Source organism: Salmo salar, chromosome ssa21 (assembly GCF_905237065.1).
Source record: "Salmo salar chromosome ssa21, Ssal_v3.1, whole genome shotgun sequence".
Lineage (NCBI taxonomy): Eukaryota > Metazoa > Chordata > Actinopteri > Salmoniformes > Salmonidae > Salmo > Salmo salar.
This window is the reverse complement of record NC_059462.1, coordinates 28,800,807-28,823,591: the sequence shown is the minus strand read 5'-3', so window position 1 is coordinate 28,823,591 and position 22,785 is coordinate 28,800,807. Positions and strand designations below refer to the sequence as shown.

Here is a 22,785-nt window from a genome sequence, read left to right as displayed (position 1 = left end):
TCAATGTAATCAAGGTATGAAATACAATCTCATTTTGGGAACTAGGGTTGAATAGATTTTCAAATAAAATCTCATTTTGGGCTTTGTTGTGGTCAATTTGTAGTGTATCATTTATAATTTTGTTCCGGCCCCCCAACCATCCACTCCGACAGAAATCTAGTTGCCTACCCCTGCCCTACAGCATCCCTAACACATTTAAACAAGGCCCTGTAACTAAGAAACCCAGTTTTACACATATCCACCTTACATTGACTAGGAACAAATACATGAAGCCATGCTCATGTGATATGACTAAGAGCAAGTTATCCTGTGTGTTTAACTAACATGTAAATGACGGTGTGTGTGTGTGTGTGTGTGTGTGTGTGTGTGTGTCTGTCTGTCTCAGGCTGTACGGTTGGAGGCCCTACACAGGTTCTCAGTGCTGTGGCACTTGACCAGGGACATCCAGTCAAACCGGACCATGTCTCTGAACCGCTCATTTGACCGGTGAGTACAGAGCTGGAGTGCGGTCAGTGGTTTACTATAACATCACTCTTTCCTACCATGGTGAACCTGTTCTCCTTTTCTTCAGATTGCGGAGATGGGATGTGTATCTATCTCCTTATCTCTCTCTCTCGCTCCTCTTTCTCTCTCTCTGGTCACCATTTAAGATTATGTGTGTGTGTCTCTCAGCTCTCTATGACTGACTGTGTATCTCTGTCCCAGGTCTCTGTGTGTGGTGGTGGACTGTCTGAATAGCCCAGATGGTTCTGTGAGTGCTGCAGCCCAGTGCTGGCTGGTCAGGGCTCTCTCCCTGCAGGACGTGGTCCGCATCCTGGAGCCTGTTCTGCTGCTGCTGCTCCACCCCTCCACCCAGCGCTGCACCATCCAGAGTGTCAAACAGAACCTCACCGCAGGTATGTGTGGGTTTTGGTGTGTGAAGGGGTGATTGTTGGCGTGTTTAGGGATGTTGCTCTCCTAGTGTGTTTGTTTGTGTGTGTTTTGATATGCTCAGAAATATCTCTCTCTGTAGGTATTCTGAAAGATTTAAAGAGCAGAAGTCGAAGCACTACTAACGGTTACACGAACGCTATGACAACCAGCACCCAAACAGATGAAGGTACACTGGGTCACATGATCCTGGTGGACCGGGAGGCCCTGTGGGAGGAGCTAGAGCATGACCCGGAGACAACCAAACCACCGGCCGACTTCACGGGGGTGTCTAGCAGCGATAGCGAAGCGACAGAGGAAGAAGACGAACCGGAGGAAGAGGAGGAGGAGGAGGAGAGTGTACACACCGAGTCGAGCGGCGTCCAGGTCTCCACGGAGAACTCTAGCTCTGGCTCCGCCCCTTACAGTAGTAGTGTAGAAGAAGGAAGCATGGTCAACGGCCTGAGGAGAGTGGAATCGGAACACACGCAGGCGTCCGATTCGCTGTCGAGCGAGGAGGAGGACTTGGAGCTTGAAGCCATCGCTCGGTCACGTCTCCTCAAACAGGAGCGTGAGAAGCGGGAAGCCATCGACTCTATGTTCCGCCATGTTCTGCTGTACTCTGTGGCCGGCGGCTGGCCCCGTCTGCTCCATGGCCTGGCCCTGCTGGACAGCCTGTTGAGGAGCAGTGCCCAGCAGCCTCTAGTGAATGCCCTCTCCTCCACCTCCCTGGACACCAGCTCAGCTGCACACCTCAATCTGGTCTCCAACCTGCTCCAGCGCCACCAGCAGGCCCAGGACGGAAGAGGCTTCTACGGACGCCTGCTCTTGCCCACCTCTTCGCCCTCCAGTCCCCTCTCCCTGCTCATCGAGCTGATGGTGTCCCTGTGCCTGAAGTTCCTGCGCTCCCACTACCCGTCCTACCTCACTCTGGACCCCAAAGAGCTGCAGGGGAACAGGGAGGTCCAGGTGAAGAGCGTGGGGGTGCTGACCCGCCTGGTGACCCAGCTGGGGATCGTGGCGCGGGGCCAGGGAGACACCTCCACCCAGGGGGAGGCTGGGGTCAGCCCAGAGCCCATCTGTAAGCTGCTGGCCAGGTGTAAGGTGCAGCAGTACGCCCTCCTCACCCTCTCAGCCTCCATGTACATCAGCCAGAGAGGAAAGGAGAAGGGTTCTGCCATGGGGGGTGTAGATCTGTTAGATGATCAGGTGGGTCTGTCTGAGGAGAGCCTGGTGAATCTGGGAGGGGGAGGGGGACAAGAGCAGTACCCCTTACAGATGGAGCTGCTCAAGCTCCTACAGGCCCTCATCGTCCTGGAGTACCACGTGTGGCCAGGGGAGTCTGGTTTGACCCTGCACGCCGATGAGCCCCGTGACTCCCCTGCCTCCTCAGCACTAGCACGGGAATGGCAGACAGCGGTTCTGTTCCAACAGTCCATCAAGGCAGCTCAGTACGTCCAAACCCAGCCCATCACAGCCCAGGGGATGTTTGTGTCTGCTGCAGCCCGGGCTCTGCAGCCGCAGTACGGCTATGCCATGCACCCCCACTGGGTGGCGCTGCTTTGCTCGTCTCTGCCCTACCTGGGGCGCTCGCTGGGCATCATCGTGGCTCCTCTCATCACTCAGATGTGCAGGAACCTGGACGAGCTGGTCAAACAATACGATCACGATGGGGGGAAGGCTACACAGAGTCTGATTGGCAGGAAGGAGAACATCGCTCCTGATTATCCTCTCACCCTACTGGAGGGACTGACCACACTCACTCACCACTGTCTACTGGATAACAAGAAGGTGAGGCACACTTACACACGTCCATGCAGTGTGCTGATTTGGCTACATGTAGGTGGATCATTGTGCCACACACTTAGACACACAGAGTTGAATGCAGAAAACTTTAAAATGTTTCTCTCCCACCCTCTCAGTCCCTGGTGGCTTGTGACCCTGCAGACGTCCGGAACGCCCGCAACGCTGTGATTGAGGAGCTGCCGCACATGCTCAGTAGCATGGCTCTGCTGTGGGGTGTGGTCAAGAGGGAGGAGTCCCAGAGTAGGGGCTCAGACTATTCCCAGACCGCCAGACACACCTCTACTTCTGTCTACTTCAAGAGCTCCAAGGTATTTATGTGTGTGTGTTCGTGTGTGTGTGTGCATTCTTATGGACAGTAGTGCTGTGATATGTTTTGCATGTGCATTTGTGTGTCACTCTCTGATGGTACTACTCATGTGTGTGTGTGTGTGTGTGTGTGTGTGTGTGTGTAGACCCTGAGACAGCGTGTGCTGGAGTTCCTGACTCCTCTGACGGGGCAGTACGGGGTGCAGCTAATGGCCTCAGTGGGAGCTGTGTGGAGCAGCCGGAGGAGCAGGAGGAGACACACCAAAAACAAAGTGAGTGCTTTAAAACATCATTATTTTTTTAGCAATAAGCGGGTGGGACATGTAGGCTACACATACACTACATGGCCAAAAGTATGTAGACACCTGCTCGTCAAACATCTCATTCCAAAATCATGGGCATTAATATGGAGTTGGTCCCCCCTTTGCCGCTATAACAGCCTCCACTCTTCTGGGAAGGCTTTCCACTAGATGTTGGAACATTGCTGCGGGGACTTGCTTCAATTCAGCCACAAGAGCATTGGTGAGGTCGGTCACTGATGTTGGGCGATTAGGCCTGGCTCGCAGTCGGCGTTCCAATTCATCCCAAAGGTGTTCGATGGGGCTGAGGTCAGGGCTCTGTGCAGGCCAGTCAAGTTCTTCCACACCGATCTCAACAAACCATTTCTGTATGGACTTCACTTTGTGCACAGGGGCATTGTCATGCTGAAACAGAAAAGGGCCTTCCCCAAACTGCTGCCACAAAGTTGGAAGCACAGAATTGTCTAGAATGTAATTGGATTTTGTAGCGTTAAGATTTCCCTTCACTGGAACTAAGGGGTCTAGCCAGAACCAAGAAAAAACACCCTAGACCATTATTCCTCCACCAAACTTTACAGTTGGCACAATGCATTCAGGAAGGTAGCGTTCTCCTGGATCTGCCAAACCCACATTCGTCCGTTGGACTGCCACATGGTGACGCGTAATTCATCACTCAGAATGAATTTCCCCTGCTCCAGAGTTCAATGGCAGCAAGCTGACTCTTTGCATTGCACATGTTGATCTTAGGCTTGTGTGCGGCTGCTCGGCCATGGAAACCCATTTAATTAAGCTCCCACCGAACAGTTCTTGTGCTGACATTGCCTCCAGTGGCAGTTTGGAACTTGGTAGTGTGTTGCAACTTGGAGTGTTGCAACTGAGGACAGACAATTTTTACCCGCTTCAGCACTCGGCGGTCCCGTTTTGTGAGCTTGTGTGGACTACGACTTCTAGGCAGAGCCGTTGTTGCTCAAAGACATTTCCACTTCACAATAACAATACTTACAGTTGACCAGGTCAGCTCTAGGGCAAAAATTGAACGAACTGACTTGTTGGAAAGATTGCATCCTATGACGGCGTTACATTAAAAGTCACTGAGCTTTTCAGTAAGGCCATTCTACTGTCAATGTTTCTATTAGGAGATTGCATGGCTGTGTGCTCGATTTGAAATGTCAGAATCCACTAATTTGAAGGGGTGTCCACATATTTTTGTATATATAGGGTACCTTCCATCACACACCCCTGTTTACATGACAACAAGAAGGTAACACACAAAGTAATCCCTCTCTCTCCCCCTCACTCTCTCTCCCGCTCCCCCCCCATCTCAATCTAGATCTTATCTGTGGCCAGTGAGTCTCGTCTGACCATCGTGGATCTGGTGAAGTCCCTGGGCACGCTCAGTACAGAAAATATCCTGCAGATGGTCAAAGAGGTGGTGAAAAAACCCCACCAGATCAAACGAGACCAGGTACACACACCTACACCTAAACATTTGACTGTTTAATCCAGAGATAAATGACACGGTGGTAATCTGAAGGTCATAGTTGATGCAAGTCCCTTTTGTTTCCTTCCTCTGTGTGGCAGAAGTCCACCCTGGTAGACATCCCCATGCTACAGTTCAGCTATGCCTACATTCAGAGGTAACAAACTACAACAACAACACCGAGATTCACAGTGTCATGTAGTTAGTAATACACTACATTCAGAGGTAACAAACTACAACAACACCGAGATTCACAGTGTCATGTAGTTAGTAATACACTACATTCAGAGGTAACAAACTACAACAACAACACCGAGATTCACAGTGTCATGTAGTTAGTAATACACTACATTCAGAGGTAACAAACTACAACAACAACACCGAGATTCACAGTGTCATGTAGTTAGTAATACACTACATTCAGAGGTAACAAACTACAACAACAACACCGAGATTCACAGTGTCATGTAGTTAGTAATACACTACATTCAGAGGTAACAAACTACAACAACAACACCGAGATTCACAGTGTCATGTAGTTAGTAATACACTTCAGTTCTTGCCTATATGTGATAGCATTTAAGTGTTTCACCTTCCTCCTCTCTCTGTGTGTGGTAGTATTCCGGCACAGGCGCTCCAGGAGAACGTGGCGCCCCTCCTCACTCTTCTCAGAGAGTCTGTGCAGCTCAACCTGGCCCCGCCCGGACACTTCCTGCTGCTGGGGTGAGTCAGCAATTTCCTGTCTGTCTGACACATGTACTGTCATTTGTTGTCCAATGTCCATAAACCGTTATCAGCAGTGGTGGAAAAAGTACCCAACTCTCATACTTTAGTAAAAGTAAAGATACCTTCAAGTAAAAGTGAAAGTCACTCAGTAAAATATTACTTGAGTAAAAGTCTAAAAGTATTTGGTTAAATAAACTCAGCAAAAAAAGAAATGTTCCTTTTTCAGGACCCTGTCTTTCAAAGATAATTCGTAAAAATCCAAATAACTTAACAGATCTTCATTGTAAAGGGTTTAAACACTGTTTCCCATGCTTGTTCAATGACCCATAAACAATTAATGAACATGTACCTATGGAACGGTCGTTAAGACACTAACAGCTTACAGACAGTAGGCAATTAAGGTCACAGTTATGAAAACATAGGACACTAAAGAGGCCTTTCTACTGACTCTGAAAAACACCAAAAGAAAAATGCCCAGGGTCCCTGCTCATCTGCGTGAACGTGCCTTAGGCATGCTGCAAGGAGGCATGAGGACTGCAGATGTAGCCAGGGCAATAAATTGCAATGTCCATACTGTGAGACGCATAAGACAGCGCTACAGGGAGACAAGACGGACAGCTGATCGTCCTCGCAGTGGCAGACCACGTGTAATAACAACTGCACAGGATCGGTACATCCGAACATCACACCTGCGGGACAGGTACAGGATGGCAACAACAACTGCCGAGTTACACCAGGAACGCACAATCCCTCCATCAGTGCTCAGGCTGTCCGCAATAGGCTGAGAGAGGCAGGTCCTCACCAGACATCACCGGCAACAACGTCACCTATGGGCACAAACCCACCATCGCTGGACCAGACAGGACTGGCAAAAAGTGCTCTTCACTGACGAGTTGTGGTTTTGTCTCATGGGGGGATGGTCGGATTCTCGTTTATCGTCGAAGGAATGAGCGTTACACCGAGGCCTGTACTCTGGAGCGGGGTCGATTTGGAGGTGGGGGGTCCGTCATGGTCTGGGCATCATCGGACTGAGCATGTTGTCATTGCAGGCAATCTCAACGCTGTGCATTACAGGGAAGACATCGTCCTCCCTCGTGGTACCCTTCCTGCAGGCTCATCCTGACATGACCCTCCAGCATGACAATGCCACCAGCCATACTGCTCATTCTGTGTGTGATTTCCTCCAGTGTTCTGCCATGGCCAGCGAAGAGCCCAGATCTCAATCCCATTGAGCACATCTGGGAGCTGTTGGATCGGAGGGTGAGGGCTAGGGCCATTCCCCCCAGAAATGTCTGGGAACTTGCAGGTGCCTTGGTGGAAGAGTGGGGTAAAATCTCACAGCATGAACTGGCAAATCTGGTGCAGTCCATGAGAAGGAGGTGCACTGCAGTACTTAATGCAGCTGGTGGCCACACCAGATACTGACTGTTACTTTTGATTTTGACCCCCCCCCTTTGTTCAGGGACATATTATTGCATTTCTGTTAGTCACATGTCTGTGGAACTTGTTCAGTGTATGTCTCAGTTGTTGAATCTTATTATGTTCATACAAATATTTGCATATGTTAAGTTTGCTGAAAATAAACGCAGTTGACAGTGAGAGGACGTTTCTTTTTTTGCTGAGTTTATACTTAAGTATCAAATGGAAAAGTAATTTCTAAAATATACTTAAGTATCAAAAGTTAAAGTATAAATAATTTCAAATTCCTTATATTAAGCAAACCAGACGGCACTATTTTATTGTTATTTTTTACAGATAGCCAGGGGCACACTCAAACACTCAGACATAATTTACAAACTAAGCATGTGTGTTTAGTGAGTCCGCCAGATCAGAGGCAGTAGGGATGACCAGTGATATTCTTTTCATACATTGTGAATTTGACCATTTTCCTGTCCTGCTAAGCATTCAAAATGTAACGAGTACTTTTGAGTGTCAGGGAAAATGTATGGAGTAAAAGTACATTATTTTCTTTAGGAATGTAGTGAAGTAATAGTAATGTACAGATACCCATACAAACTACTTAAGTAGTACCTAAAATTATTTTTACCGAAGTACACCACTGGTTATCAGGCATTCATCTCTGGTCATACTGATTTATTACTATAGATATTGTTCCTAGCATAACACTCCCTGTTTGAAACAATGTTTATCCTATATGTTTTTACCAAACATAAGTAGAACGTCACACATCTCTCAGATGTTTTGGTTTGATACTGTATCATAATCAATAAGATATTATTGCACTCTGGTCTACCAATCCATAATTGTACTGTTATTTTAATTCTATCCTACCACAGGATCCTCAATGACTTTGTAAACCGGCTCCCCAACCTGGACAATAAGAAGGACACTAGGGATATGCAGGTAAGACATGGGTCACAGTATCTCCATCCTGGCTTCAGCCTAATTTACACCTTTCTCTTCCGCACCATCCGATAGGTCTGTCCTCACGGACTCAGAAACCCCACTCTGCAGACCTGTGCGAAAGGGAGCGGACATTTGATTGAAGTGAAAGGTGTAAATTAGGCTTTAGTGTGAGATGCATGATGATGGTGGTAATGATGGTGATGCCATGTAGGAGGTGACCCAGAAGATCCTGGAGGCTGTGGGCGGGGTGGCGGGGTCGTCTCTGGAGCAGACCAGCTGGCTCAGCCGTAACCTGGAGGTCAAGAACCAGCCTCAGGTGTGTCCTGAGACAGAGGAGCCATCCGACGAGCTGGACCTGGACCTCTATGGTAACCATGGATACCACACACACACTCACCTGTAGACATCCCTGGTTTCTATCAGGTACAGACTCAAGCCTAGTTTACACCTTGGGGTCTGATAGGTCCGCTCTAAAGAAATGATGCAATATCAAATGTCCACTCCTGTCTCTATATGTCCACACTTTTCCAAGAAGGTGCGGACTGGAGCAGACGTTCAATTGACATTCGATTGAAGCAGAAGGTGTAAATTAGGCTTCAAACTGGCTCAGAGCTGCTCACATCCTAAACCCTCAGGGCATGACTCTCCTCTGTAACCATGGCAACCAAACCCTGACCCCTTATGCACGTTCCACATTAGCTGAGAAAGGGCCCACCTCAACCAACAGTCTCCTTTCCTCTCTTCTCTCCTCATATTTTTTTTATTTTTATTTAACCTTTTAACCTTTAGTCTCTCCTCATCTCTCTTCAGGTCTACATTAGAGTGGACTGAGAGAGTCCACAGACCCATACTGTAACCATGGAAATACAGCACTTCCCCTCATAGTCCCCCAGTGTACTGATCGAGGGAGGAAGAAGGACACTTCTCCCAAAAGTGCATTGGGAGAAGTGCTTCTCTCCTCTGCTGTTACCATGGCAACCAGACTAGTTCCTCCAGTGACGTAAAAGCACTGCAGCTTCACTGGCATCAGTACTTTATGGGTAGACTCAGGATGTGGTCTGAAGTATGAGATAGAGTTCCTTCTTGATATCCTGAGAAGGTTAAGCCTTGGGTCTGTCCTCAGGGCACGCACTAAATAAGAAAGTCATAAATATTTATGAGTAACAACTCACTTCTGTCCCCATCTCCTTCTTTCCCTTTCTCCTCAATTTTCTTCTCTTCTCCAGACTCTGAGGCTCAGGCCAGCACCATGGTCTCTTCCTCAGCCCCTTCTGTGTACAGTGTGCAAGCCCTAGTGCTATTGGCAGAGGTAAGTGTGTTTGTGTGCAACTATGGTTTTCACGCCTATGTATGTGTTTCTGTATATGACAGACCCTCGTCCTCTGCAGGTTCTAGCCCCTCTCCTGGACATGGTGTATCGCAGTGATGAGAAGGAGAAAGCCGTCCCTCTCATCTCTCGCCTCATGTACTACGTCTTTCCCTACCTGAAGAACCACAGTACCTACAACATGCCCAGTTTCGGTGCGGGTGCCCAGCTTCTGAGCAATCTGAGTGGGTACGCCTACACCAAGAGGGCCTGGAGGAAAGAGGCCTTCGAACTCTACATGGACCCCCTCTTCTTCACAATGGATGTCTCCTGCACCCCCCAGTAAGATTGGATTTGTGTGTGTGCGTGTGTACATTACATGTTCATTACATGTAAATATTGACATTATTATCATCAGATAAAATGTCAAAAGAAATTGACTGTTTGACCTCCTGACCTGTTTTCTATAGCTGGAGGTCTATCATCGACCACCTTCTGACCCATGAGAAGACCATGTTCAAAGACCTCATGAGTAAGTAGAGCCACCCAACCCTTTTTGTGTGTGTGTGTGTGTTCATGCATGTGTTTGTACGCACGTGCGTGTTAACTCTGTGTGTGTATTGCAGGCATGCAGAGCAGTTCTCTGAAGCTGTTTCCCAGTGCAGAGCAGAAGCCCATGTTACTGAAGCGTCAGGCCTTTGCCATGTTCAGTGGAGAGTTAGACCAGTACCACCTCTACCTGCCCCTCATCCAAGGTGGGTGCGCTTTTTGTGTGTTTAGGCATTTCTTTGTGTGTGTGACTGAATGCTTTGCATGAACATTGCTGCTGTGTGTCTGAGTGTGTAGGCAATGACATGCGATAGAGAATGTGTGTGTGTGAAATGTTATAAGGTCAATATGAGTCCTTCATTTACAGTATAATGTAATTAGGGATGGGCATTTGAAATGATTTCAGTATTCTAATAATATAATTTATATTTTTTCTGATTTCCAGACAGTCCAAATACATGTACAATTTTGTTAACTTTACAAACATAAATCAATGCAGACTTGCTCGTGCAACTCGATAGAGCCGGTTCGCTGTGCTCTGCTTGTTTCAACAGAAGGTTGGGGGTGGGGCGAGAGGAGCAGGGGCCAGTGTGTGTGACAGCAGAGATCTGTATATAATGACGAGATGCTCATGCTCGTTGTCCCAAAGGTGGGCGACAAGCTTAGGTCCAAAATAATCCCATAGAAACACATTGGGCTTATTTTGGACAGATTTCAGTGTGGGTGTGTCCCCCAAACCAACTTGCGCTAGTTAGACAAACTTGTTGCTGCCATAGGTTATCTATCATACCAGCTGGTAGTGCCTGTCTTGACTACATCAAATCGTTGTAACGAAGCTAGCTACAGTAGCCAGCTACACTATATATACACTCAAAAGTATGTGGACACCGCTTCAAATGAATGGATTCGGCTATTTCAGCCACACCCTTTGCTGACAAGTGTATAAAATCAACACACAGCCATGCAATCTCCATAGACAAACATTGTCAGTAGAATGGCCTTACTGAAGAGCTCAGTGACTTTCAACGTGGCACCGTCATAGGATGCAACCTTTCCAAAAAATCAGTTTATTAAATTTCTGCCTTGCTAGAGTTGCCCCGGTCAACAATAAGTGCTGTTATTGTAAAGTGGAAACATCTAGGAGCAACAACGGCTGAGCCGCTAAGTGGTAGGCCACACAAGCTCACAAAACGGGACCGCTGAAGCGCGTCACACGTAAAAATTGTCTGTCCTCGGTTTTAACATTCACTACAGAGTTCCAAACTGCCCCTGGAAGCAACATTAGCACAAGAACTGTTCATCGGGAGCTTCATTAAATGGGTTTCCATGGCCCAGCAGCCGCACACAAGCCTAAGATCACCATGCGCAATGCCAAGCATCGGTTGGAGTGGTGTAAAGCTCGCCGCCATTGGATTCTGGAGCAGTGGAAACGTGTTCTCTGGAGTGATGAATCACGCTTCACCATATGGCAGTCCGACGGACAAATCTGTGTTTGGAGGATGCCAGGAGAACGCTACCTGCCCCAATGCATAGTGCCAACTGTAAAGTTTGGTGGAGGAGGAATAATGGTCTGGGGCTGTTTTTCATGGTTCGGGCTAGGCCAATTAGTTCCAGTGAAGGGAAAGCTTAACAATACAGCATACAATGACATTCTAGACAATTCTGTGCTTCCAACTTTGTGGCAACAGTTTGGGGAAGGACCTTTCCTGTTTCAGCTTGACAATGCCCTCATGCACAAAGCGCGGTCCATATAGAAATGGTTTGTCAAGATCGGTGAGGAAGAACTTGACTGGCCTGCACAGAGCCCTGACCTCCACCCCATCGAACACCTTTGGGATGAATTGGAACTCCGACTGCGAGCCTGGCCTAATCGCCCAACATCAGTGCCAGTCCTCACTAATACTCTTGTGGCTGAATGGCAGAAAGTACCCGCAGCAATGTTCCAACAGCTAGTGAAAAGCCTTCCCAGAAGAGTGGAGGCTGTTATAGCAGCAAAGGGAGGACCAACTCCATATTAATGCCCATGATTTTGGAATGAGATGTTCGTCGAGCATGTAGTGTAAGTCATCTAGCTAGCTAAAGTAGCAAGGCTAATTGAGGCTATTTTTCGGCGCTTTCCATCCAATGTTTCCTTTTTATGGGACACACTCAAAGAACTGTAGAATGTAATGGTCTATCCTTGTAGGCTATGTAGCAATGTCACAGATAAATATATTTCAGTGGCGGTTAGTGCCGTTTTAAGATGTTTTTTTTGGTTTTTTTATGAGCATGGCCTTATTTCTATCACAGCAAATTGGATGACTGTCATGTATATTCCATTCACCTAGCTCAATGTACTGTAACAGACAGGTTTTGGCTACAACACGATACATATTTTCCCTCTACCCATCATGAGGTTGCCACAACCTAGCCTATGAGTGATAGTTTACAATGTAGGTGCACACAGGTCGAGAGAAACATTTTAAGCAGACAGTGACACATGGACAGACAGTGACACATTCAATACCGCCTTGCACACTCTTGCCTGCATCGAGCTTATCTAGGATGTAATCATTAGTCCAACAGTTGCAAGCTAGAGTTTCTATTGGACAAATTAGGGTATGTTTATCCCCGTTCCGTTTGCTTCCGTTTAAGAAACGTTTTTCAACAGAAACGTCAGGAATGAATACACCCCTGATCACGCGTAAACACAGTTTACTTTCATATTAGCCATGTTGTATTCCTTCTCGCATCCAGCGCTCGCCTCCGCTCACCTTTTCCCTTCACTCGTGGACTTCAATGGACAACACTGTATGTGACCAGGCAAAAAAATCTTTCCAAGCCAAACCATATCATAACTTCTACACACAGTCTACATCATTGTCACCATATTAGCTAAAGTAACGTCATCGTCAACATACTGTAGCTAATAGAACTAACACGTTTGCTAGCACAGACTGGAATATGTTCCGTGATTCTTCCGATGGCATTGAGGAGCACACCACATCAGTCACTGGCTTTATCAATAAGTGCATCAAGGCTGTCATCCCCACAGTGACTGTATGTACATACCCCAACCAGAAGCCATGGATTACAGGCAACATTTGCACTGAGCTAAAGGGTAGAGCTGCCGCTTTCAAGGAGCGGGACTCTAACCCGGAAGCTTATAAGAAATCCCGCTATGCCCTCCGACGAACCATCAAACAGGCAAAGCGTCAATACAGAACTAAGTTCGAATGATACTACACTGGCTCCAACGCTCGTCGGATCTGGCAGGTCTTGAAAACTATTACAGACTACAAAGGGAAGCCCAGTCGAGAGCTGCCCAGTGACACGAGCCTACCAGATGAGCTAAATAACTTCTATGCTCACTTCGAGGCAAGTAACACTGAAACATGCATAAGAGCATCAGCTGTTCTGGACAACTGTGTGATCACGCCGATGTGAGTAAGACCTTCAAACAGGTCAACATTCACTGGTCATGGCTCACATCAACATCATTATCCCAAGGCCGCAGGGCCAGACGGATTACCAGGACGTGTACTGCAAGCATGCGCTGACCAACTGGCAAGTGTCTTCACTGACATTTTCAACCCCTCCCTGTCTGAGTCTAATACCAACATCTTTCAAGCAGACCACCATAGTCCCTGTGCCCAAGAACACTAAAATAACCTGCCTAAATGACTACCGACCTGTAGCACTCACGTCTGTAGCCATGAAATACTTTGAAAGGCTGGTCATGGCTCACATCAACATCATTATCCCAGAAACCCTAGACCCACTACAATTTGCATACAGCACCAACAGATCCACAGATGATGCAATCTCTATTACACTCCACACTGCCCTTTCACACCTGGGCAAAAGGAACACCTACAGTTGAAGTCAGAAGTTTACATACACCTTAGCCAAATACATTTAAACTCAGTTTTTCACAAATCTTGACATTCAACCCTGGTACAAATCCCCTGTCTTAGGTCAGTTAGGATCACCACTTTATTTTTAGAATGTGAAATGTCAATAATAGTAGAGAGAATGATTTATTTCAGCTTTTAGTTCTTTCATCACATTCCCAGTGGGTCAGAAGTTTACATACAGTCAATTAGTATTTGGTAGCATTGCCTTTAAATTGTTTAACTTGGGTCAAACGTTTTGGGTAGCCTTCCACAAGCTTCCCACAATAAGTTGGGTGAATTTTGGCCCATTCCTCCTGACAGAGCTGGTGTAACTGAGTCAGGTTTGTAGGCCTCCTTGCTCGCACACGCTTTTTCAGTTCTGCCCACAAATCTTCGAAAGGATTGAGGTCAGGGCTTTGTGATGGCCACTCCAATACCTTGACTTTGTTGTCCTTAAGCCATTTTGCCACAACTTTGTCCATTTAGAAGACCCATTTGTGATCAAGCTTTAACTTCCTGACTGATATCTTGAGATGTTGCTTCAATATATCCACATAATTTTCCTTTGTCACGATGCCATCTATTTTGTTTAGTGCACCAGTCCCTCCTGCAGCAAAGCACCCCCACAACATGATACTGCCACCCCCGTGCTTCACGGTTGGGATGGTGTTCTTCGGCTTGCAAGCCTCCCCTTTTTCCTCCAACCATAAGGATGGTCATTATGGCCAAACAGTTCTATTATTGTTTCATTAGACCAAAGGATATTTCTCAAAAAGTACGATCTTTGTCCCCATGTGCAGTTGCAAACCATAGTCTGGCTTTTTTATGGCGGTTTTGGGTCAGTGGCTTCTTCCTTGCTGAGCGGCCTTTCAGGTAATGTCGATATAGGACTCATTTTACTGTGGATATAGATACTTTTGTACTTGTTTCCTCCAGCATCTTCACAAGGTCCTTTGCTGTTGTTCTGGGATTGATTTGCTCTTTTCGAACACAAAGTACGTTCATCTCTAGGAGACAAAATGCGTCTCCTTCCTGAGCGATATGACAGCTGCATGGTCCCATGGTGTTTATACTTGCGTACTATTGTTTGTACAGATGAACGTGGTACCTTCAGGCGTTTGGAAATTGCTCTCAAGGATGAACCATACTTGTGGAGGTCTACAATTTTTTTTCTGAGGTCTAGGCTGATTTCTTTAGATTTTCCCATGATGTCAAGCAAAGAGGTACTGTGTTTGAAGGTTGGCCTTGAAATACATCCTCAGGTACACCTCCAATTGACTCAAATGATGTCAATTAGCCTATCAGAAGCTTCTAAAGCCATGACTTCATGTTCTGTAATTTTCCAAGCTGTTTAAAGGCACAGTCAACTTAGTGTATGTAAACTTCTGACCCACTGGAATTGTGATGCAGTGAAATAATCTGTCTGTAAACAATTGTTGGAAAAATTACTTGTGTCATGTACAAAGTAGATGTGCTAACCGACTTGACAGAACTATAGTTTGTTAACAAGAAATTTGTGGAGTGGTTGAAAAATGAATATTAATGACTTCAACCTAAGTGTATGTAAACTTCCGACTTCAACTGTATGTGAGAATGCTATTCAGTGACTACAGCTCAAAATTCAACACCATAGTGCCCTCAAAGCTCATCACTATGCTAAGGACCCTGGGACTAAACACCTCCCTCTGCAACTGGATCCTGGACTTCCTGACGGGCCGCCCCCAGGTGGTAAGGGTAGATAACAACACATCCGCCACTCTGATCCTCAACACGGGGGCCCCCCAGGGGTGCGTGCTCAGCCCCCTCCTGTACTCCCTGTTCACTCTTGACTGCACGGCCAGGCACAACTCCAACACCATCATTAAGTTTGCTGATGACACAACAATGGTAGGCCTGATCACCAACAACGATGAGGGAGGAGGTCAGAGACCTGACCGTGTGGTGCAAGGACAACAACCTCTCCCTCAACGTGATCAAGACAAAGGAGATGATTGTGGACTACAGGAAAAGGAGGACCGAGCACGCCCCCATTCTCATCGATGGGCTGTAGTGGAGCAGGTTGAGAGCTTCAAGTTCCTTGGCGTCCACATCACCAACAAACTAACATGGACCAAGCACACCAAGACAGTCACCCTCAGGAGACTGAGAAGATTTGGCATGGGTCCTCAGATCCTCAAAAGGTTTTACAGCTGCACCATCGAGAGCATCCTGACGGGTTGCATCACTGCCTGGTATGGCAATTGCTTGGCCTTCAACCACAAGGCACTACAGAGGGTAGTGCGTACGGCCCAGTACATCACCGGGGCCAAGCTTCCTGCCATCCAGGACCTCTATACCAGGCGGTGTCAGAGGAAGGCCCTAAAAATTTCAAAGACTCCAGCCACCCTAGTCATAGACTGTTCTCTCTGCTACCGCACAGCAAGTGGTACCGGAGCGCCAAGTCTAGGTCCAAGAGGCTCCTAAGTAGCTTCTACCCGCAAGCCATAAGACTCCTGAATAGCTAAGCAAATGCCTACCCAGACTATTTGCATTGCCCCCCCCCCCCTCTGGAATGCTGCTGCTACTCTCTGTTATTACCTACATGTACATATTACCTCGACACCGGTGCACCCATACATTGACTCTTTACTGGTACCCCCTTTATATAGCCCAACTCTTGTTATTTACTGCTGCTCTTTAATTATTTGTTATTCTTATCTATTACTAAAAAAAAATTAAGGTTTTTTTCTTAACTGCATTGTTAGTTAAGGGCTTGTAAGTAAGCATTTCACTGTAAGGTCTACACCTGTTGTATTTGGCTCATGTGACAAATATAATTTTATTTTATTTAGTAAACCCGATACAATCATGCAGTAATGTTAGTGTACAGTCAGTAAGCAGTTTAGCACTGACACCAGTTTAGCACTGACATCATAGCATCCCTCTGTTTGAGCAGGGTGTTTGAGTAGGCTAAACTAGCTAGCTGCATTTGCTAGCTAAATCAAATCAAATCAAATTTATTTTTATATAGCCCTTCGTACATCAGCTGATATTCTCAAAGTGCTGTACAGAAACCCAGCCTAAAACCCCAAACAGCAAGCAAAGCATGTGAAAGAAGCACGGTGGCTAGGAAAAACTCCCTAGGAAAAACTCCCTAGAAAGGCCAAAAACCTAGGAAGAAACCTAGAGAGGAACCAGGCTATGAGGGGTGGCCAGTCCTCTTCTGGCTGTGCAGGGTGGATATTATAACAGAACATGGTCAAAATGTTAAAATGTTAAAATGTTCATAAATGACCAGCATGGTCAAACAATAATAATCATAGTAGTTGTCGAGGGTGCAACAAGCACGTCCGGTGAACAGGTCAGGGTTCCATAGCCGCAGGCAGAACAGTTGTAACTGGAGCAGCAGCACGGCCAGGTGGACTGGGGACAGCAAGGAGTCATCATACCAGGTAGTCCTGAGGCATGGTCCTAGGGCTCAGGTCCTCCGAGAGAAAGACAGAAAGAGAGAAAGAGAGAATTAGAGAGAGCATATTTAAATACACACAGGACACCGGATAAGACAAGAGAAATACTCCAGATGTAACAGACTGACCCTAGCCCCCCGACACATAAACTACTGCAGCATAAATACTGGAGGCTGAGACAGGAGGGATCAGAAGACACTGTGGCCCCATCCGATAATACCCCCGGACAGGTGAAACTGAGTGAAACTGATTTTTATTTTTTTATTTTATGAAATCTCTCTCGCCCTCTCTATGGCTTCTCCTTCATTTTGGAACACGGTTCAACTATGTTCTTTCTCTCTGAGTCAACTACTCACCATATTGTATGCTCTGCAGTGCTAGCTCTGTACCTTATGCTTTCAGTACTAGATTCATTCTCTGATCCTTTGATTGGGTGGACAACATGTCAGTTCATGCTGCAAGAGCTCTGATAGGTTGGAGGTCGTTCTCTGGAAGTTGTCATAATTACTGTGTAAGGCTATGGAAGGGGGTGAGAACCATGAGCCTCCTAGGTTTTGTATTGAAGTCAATGTACCCAGAGGAGGACGGAAGCTAGCTGTCCTCCGGCTACACCATGGTGCTACTCTACAGAGTGATGTTGAGGCTACTGTAGATCTTCATTGCAAAACAGTATATTTTAATCAATTATTTGGTAGCGTGAATAGTTTTATCTAAAAAGGATAACTTTTTAAATGTTCAACTTTAAAAAAAAAAATGTTTTATGGTTCTCCCCTTCCTCCTCTGAGTAGCTTCCACTGATTTTATTTAAATTTCAGACAAGGCCTTTAAAAAAAAAAAGCCTATTTAAAAAATGAATACTCTCTTAAGTAATCGAATACTAATGTACGTTCAGATATTCAAATAATCATACCCATCCCTAAATGTAATGATGATCTCTCCTCCCATCCTCACTCAGAGCGGCTGACAGAGGCTCTGCGTATGGGTCAGACGCCCTCCGTCTCTGCTCAGATGTTTCTGACGTTCCGTGTTCTTGTGCTGCGGATCTCCCCCCAGCACCTCACCTCCCTCTGGCCAATCATGGTCACAGAACTGGTGAGGAACAGCCCCACCCTGATGACATCACTTCCTGTCACTGTTGATTTCCTGACATGTATACCTACATGCATTGTTTTCAGCAGAGTTGAGGTGGCATGTAAATAGAAAGTGTTTGTTAGTGTTTTCCAGTCCTGTCTTCTAATGGTGTGTCTCTTCTCTCCATTTGTCAGATCCGAATATTTGTTCGGCTGGAAAAAGCCTTGTTGGAAGAAAAAGAGGTGTCAAAGTGAGTCAGTCTACCGATCCATTATTTTATCTACATATATAATGTATCTCATGCAGTATCTCATGTGAATATCTTGACTATGTTTCATTCAGACTTATTGTGTTGTCTCTTACTTTTTCTCTGTTCTCCTTCTACTCTGTCTTTCTCTGTCAGGTTGACTAAAGTTGTACGTGGGGCCGTGGGGAATGGGCCATTGGCTTTCCCCCAGCCAGAGTTGGACATGTACCTGTCTGCCTGCAAGTTCCTGGACACCGCCCTGGCCTTCCCCCCAGAGAAGATGCCACTCTTTCAGATGTAAGAGCCTCACCGGCTTAGTATCTGCTTAGCATCTATGTAGGGTGTGCTTAGAATGATTACAATTGCATTCCATTCTCTCTGCTCTTGTGTGTGTGTCTGGTGTGTGCGTGTGTGTCTAGGTATCGCTGGGCCTTTGTTCCAGAAGTGGATATGAGTTGCTACAGTGGCCCAGAGAATAGTGTCCTGGAGGGGGAGCAGGAGTGCAAACCCCATATTGTCAAAGTACTAGAGGCACTACACCAACGCTACGGAGTAAGGGAACACCCTATCTTGCACTATGCTCAGTCCCACACACAGTCTTGTACGACTAACCTTGTGGGGACACACAATTCAGTACCATTCAAAATCCTATTTTTCCTAACCCCTAACCATTGCTCTTACCTTAACCCCAACCTTAACCTTAACCTTAAAACACAACCCTAAACCTAATTCTAAACTTAACCCCCTAGAAATAGAATTTGACCTTGTGGGGACCAACAAAATGTCCCCAGTCGGTGAAATGTTTGTTAATTTACTATTCTTGTGGGGACTTCTGATCCCCACAAGTATAGTTAAACATGTCCACACACACACAGACACTCTCACACAAAACTCACACACACATGCATATCAACAACGCAAACACACACACACACGCATACCAACACAACACAAACGCACATACACACACACACACACACACTTTTACACTCATCATATGCTGCTGCAACTCTATTCTTCATTTGACTCTTATTATCTATCCTGATGCCTAGTAACTTTACCCTGCCTTCATGTACATACAGAATCTACCTCAAAAACACTATATATACAAAATTATGTGGACACCCCTTCAAATTTGTGGATTTGGCGATTTCAGCCACACCGGTTGCTGGCAGGTGTATGAAGTCAAGCACACAGCCATACAATCTCCATAGACAAACATTAGCAGTAGAATGGCCTTACTGAAGAGCTAGGTGACTTTCAACGTAGCACTGTCATAGGATGCCACCTTTCCAACAAGTCAGTTTGTCAAATTTCTGCCCTGCTAGAGCTGCCCCACTCAACTCTTAAGTGCTGTTATTGTGAAGTGGAAATGTCTAGGAGCAACAACAGCTCAGCCGCAAAGTGGTAGGCCACACAAGCTTACAGAATGGGACTGCCGGGTGCTAAAGCGCGTAAAAATAGTTTTTTCCTCAGTTGCAGCACTCACTACCGACTTCCAAACTGTGTCTGGAAGCAACGAGCAGGTGTCAACATACTTTTGGTCATGTAGTGTACCTCTCACCTCTGCACATTGATCTGGTTCTGGTACTCACTGGATATACCTCCATTCTTGTGTATTTTATTCCTCATGTGTTACTATTTTATTATTATTTCTTAACTATGCATCGTTGGGAAGGGTTTGTAAGCAAGCATTTCATGGATAAGTCTACACCCATTGTATTCGGCGCATGTGACAAATACAATTTGATTTGATTTGAACACACATCGTTATCGAGCAAAAGAACACGTCCTTATATTCACCATGATAACGAGCTGACTCAATCATGCGGTCCTATCGTCCCTTTCTGATGAGCACGTCTTTTCATTCCAGATGCTGAACGGGCTGAGCGAGGAGTCATCTACGGAGCGTCTGGAGTTCCCCCTCCTCTCACGTCGCTTTCTCACCTCCATCACCCAGCTTGCTCCCTTCCTCCATACACTCTGCTGTTCCTTCCAGGGCACTTCACCCAGCAGCCCTCCAGATTACCCTGTGACAGACTACCCTGCAGTCAGTGCCGACCAAGTCCTGAAGAGACTGGAGCACATCACTGAGGAAGAATTCCTAGACTCCATGGAGAGTTAGAACTCCACCAATGATCTAGATCTTAGAACGTAGAGGAAATGAGAACTGGAACCATAGAAATGTAATGTGTAGAATGGGCACAACCACTGAAAGCGATGTTGTATTGTAGGCATATGCCAGCTAAATGGTCATCTTTTGGGATGTTCTTTTGAATTGTTTACCTTACCTGGTTGAGATTTAACACATCTATATAGGATATTCTACATTTGAGATACTCTAAAATAATCTAGAATTAACTGACACAAACTGGAATGGCAGTTGGGGAGGCAGGTAGCCTAGTGGTTAGAGCGTTGGACTTGTAACCGAAAGGTTGCAAGATTGAATCACCGAGCTGACAAGGTAAAAATCTGTCGCTCTGCCCCTGAACAAGGCTGTTATTGAAAATAAGAATGTGTTCTTAACTGACTTGCCTAGTTAAATAAAGGTGAAATACATTTTAAAAAATAGGCTCTCTGAGTACAAGTCTGAATGTGCTGACTTAAAATAAGAGTAGTACTGATACTAGCTAGCTTTAACTGGTCATAAAAGAAGGACCACTGTAACAAAGAGAGGGATAGCAGTACTGACTACTAATTGCTCTACAAAGCTCTCCATAAACCTGCTCCCTCCTATTAGCATATGTTGTAATATATTCCAATGAGACAGGAGTAGATGAGTATATCTGCTGGTCAGTGACTATGGGACCTCGAAGGCTTTTAATAGAGGATGGTTGATTTTTTTTTTTATGTTTAAAAAGCTCTGCTTGTCATCAATCATGTCACAGTTTTATTTGTGGGTAAATTCTTTGTGATTTGTGTACACAGTAATACCTCTAGATATCTAATATAAGTTAAAATAACATGTGTGGTATTTGTTCATGGGGAGTCTGTCTATTTTTAGGTGTTTTGTGGAATGTTTGGACATACGGTGCTTTCAAAGCAACTCAGAATCTCTGAAATTTGACTTGGAAACTAGTTGTAGAATGATGAGGCCCAAGTTTCTAGAATCAACTAATAGGAAGCTCTATGCAAACAAATGTAAATTAACTCAGAGGTTCAGTTTACCACTTGTCATGAATACACCATTACCACAACACAATTTTATTCTTCAAATGTGAATGCTTAACTAAACTATGTAAATGTTTGACCTCCTGAAAATGATTACTTGTTAATATCCAAATTAATATATCATGGTCTGCAAATAAAAACATTTAAAACTGACCACCCAGACTATTTACATTGACACCCCCCCCCTTTGATTTTACACTGCTGCTACTCGCTGTTTATTATCTATGTATAGTCACTTTACCCCTACTTACATGTACAAACTACCTCAACTAACCTGTATCCCCTAACTCGGATGACTCTGGGCCAATTGTGCGCCGACCTATGGGATTCCCGATCACGGCCGGTTGTGATACAGCCCAGAATCGAACCCGGGTCTGTAGTGACGCCTCTAGCACTACGATGCAATGCCTTAGACCGCTGCGCCACTCAGGATCCCAATAGCATAATGTATGCAGGTTTTATAACTGTTTATCAAAGCCAATTCTTCCTTTGGCCACCTTTCCTTCCAGTTCTCTGCTGCCAATGACTGGAACGAACTGCAAAAAAACACTGCTGGAGACTCATATCTCCCTCACTAGCTTTAAACACCAGCTGTCAGAGCAGCTCACAGATCACTGCACCTGTACATAGCCCATCCAACTACTTCATCCCCATACTGTATTTATTAATTTGTCTTGCTCCTTTGCACCCCACTATCTCTACTTGCACATTCATCTTCTGCACATCTACCGTTCCAGTGTTTAATTGCTATATTGTAATTACTTCGCCACCATGGCCTATGTATTGCCCTACCTCATTTACACATACTGTATATAGACTTTTTCTACTGTATTATTGAGTGTATGTTTGTTTATTCCATGTGTAACTGTGTTGTATGTGTCGAACTGCTTTGCTTTATCTTGGCCAGGTTGCAGTTGCAAATGAGAACTTGTTCTCAACTAGCCTACCTGGTTAAATAAAGGTGGGAGAGAAAAAAAAAGAATCTAGGGAGGCAGGCATTTGTGTTCTGGGTCAATACCAGCGTCTCTTTTAAATTAAAATCAATTGAATAAACAGATAAAGTTATTCTTCAACACTCCAAGGAGTGTTCAGTTTGATTCACCCGTTACACCCACCAAATGGAGCAAACGTACCGCAAAGTCTGTTCCAGAACATTTTGGGGAAACGTGTAGTTCAGTACAAACTGTTCTGCAACGTAGCAATTGTTCCATCGAACTGAAAGCACCC

General features: G+C 45.7%; 1 protein-coding gene across 2 annotated transcripts in view; it reads left to right on the top strand.

Annotated features, from left to right (window-relative positions):
- Positions 1 to 21,711, top strand: part of LOC106582109 (protein dopey-2) — a 54,693-nt gene extending 32,982 nt beyond the window's left edge. For both annotated transcript variants that reach the window (XM_014164857.2, XM_045704646.1), the window contains 19 exons: positions 386 to 486; positions 706 to 896; positions 1,013 to 2,700; positions 2,832 to 3,023; positions 3,168 to 3,293; positions 4,651 to 4,785; positions 4,902 to 4,957; positions 5,419 to 5,523; positions 7,824 to 7,890; positions 8,105 to 8,261; positions 9,120 to 9,202; positions 9,282 to 9,541; positions 9,670 to 9,731; positions 9,826 to 9,954; positions 18,025 to 18,161; positions 18,335 to 18,390; positions 18,544 to 18,684; positions 18,807 to 18,939; positions 20,261 to 21,711. In XM_014164857.2, the coding sequence (XP_014020332.2) occupies positions 386 to 486; positions 706 to 896; positions 1,013 to 2,700; positions 2,832 to 3,023; positions 3,168 to 3,293; positions 4,651 to 4,785; positions 4,902 to 4,957; positions 5,419 to 5,523; positions 7,824 to 7,890; positions 8,105 to 8,261; positions 9,120 to 9,202; positions 9,282 to 9,541; positions 9,670 to 9,731; positions 9,826 to 9,954; positions 18,025 to 18,161; positions 18,335 to 18,390; positions 18,544 to 18,684; positions 18,807 to 18,939; positions 20,261 to 20,512 (4,071 nt within the window). In that variant the 3' untranslated portion in view covers positions 20,513 to 21,711. The remainder of the gene's footprint in view (positions 1 to 385; positions 487 to 705; positions 897 to 1,012; positions 2,701 to 2,831; positions 3,024 to 3,167; positions 3,294 to 4,650; positions 4,786 to 4,901; positions 4,958 to 5,418; positions 5,524 to 7,823; positions 7,891 to 8,104; positions 8,262 to 9,119; positions 9,203 to 9,281; positions 9,542 to 9,669; positions 9,732 to 9,825; positions 9,955 to 18,024; positions 18,162 to 18,334; positions 18,391 to 18,543; positions 18,685 to 18,806; positions 18,940 to 20,260) is intronic.
- Positions 21,712 to 22,785: the final 1,074 nt, after the last annotated feature.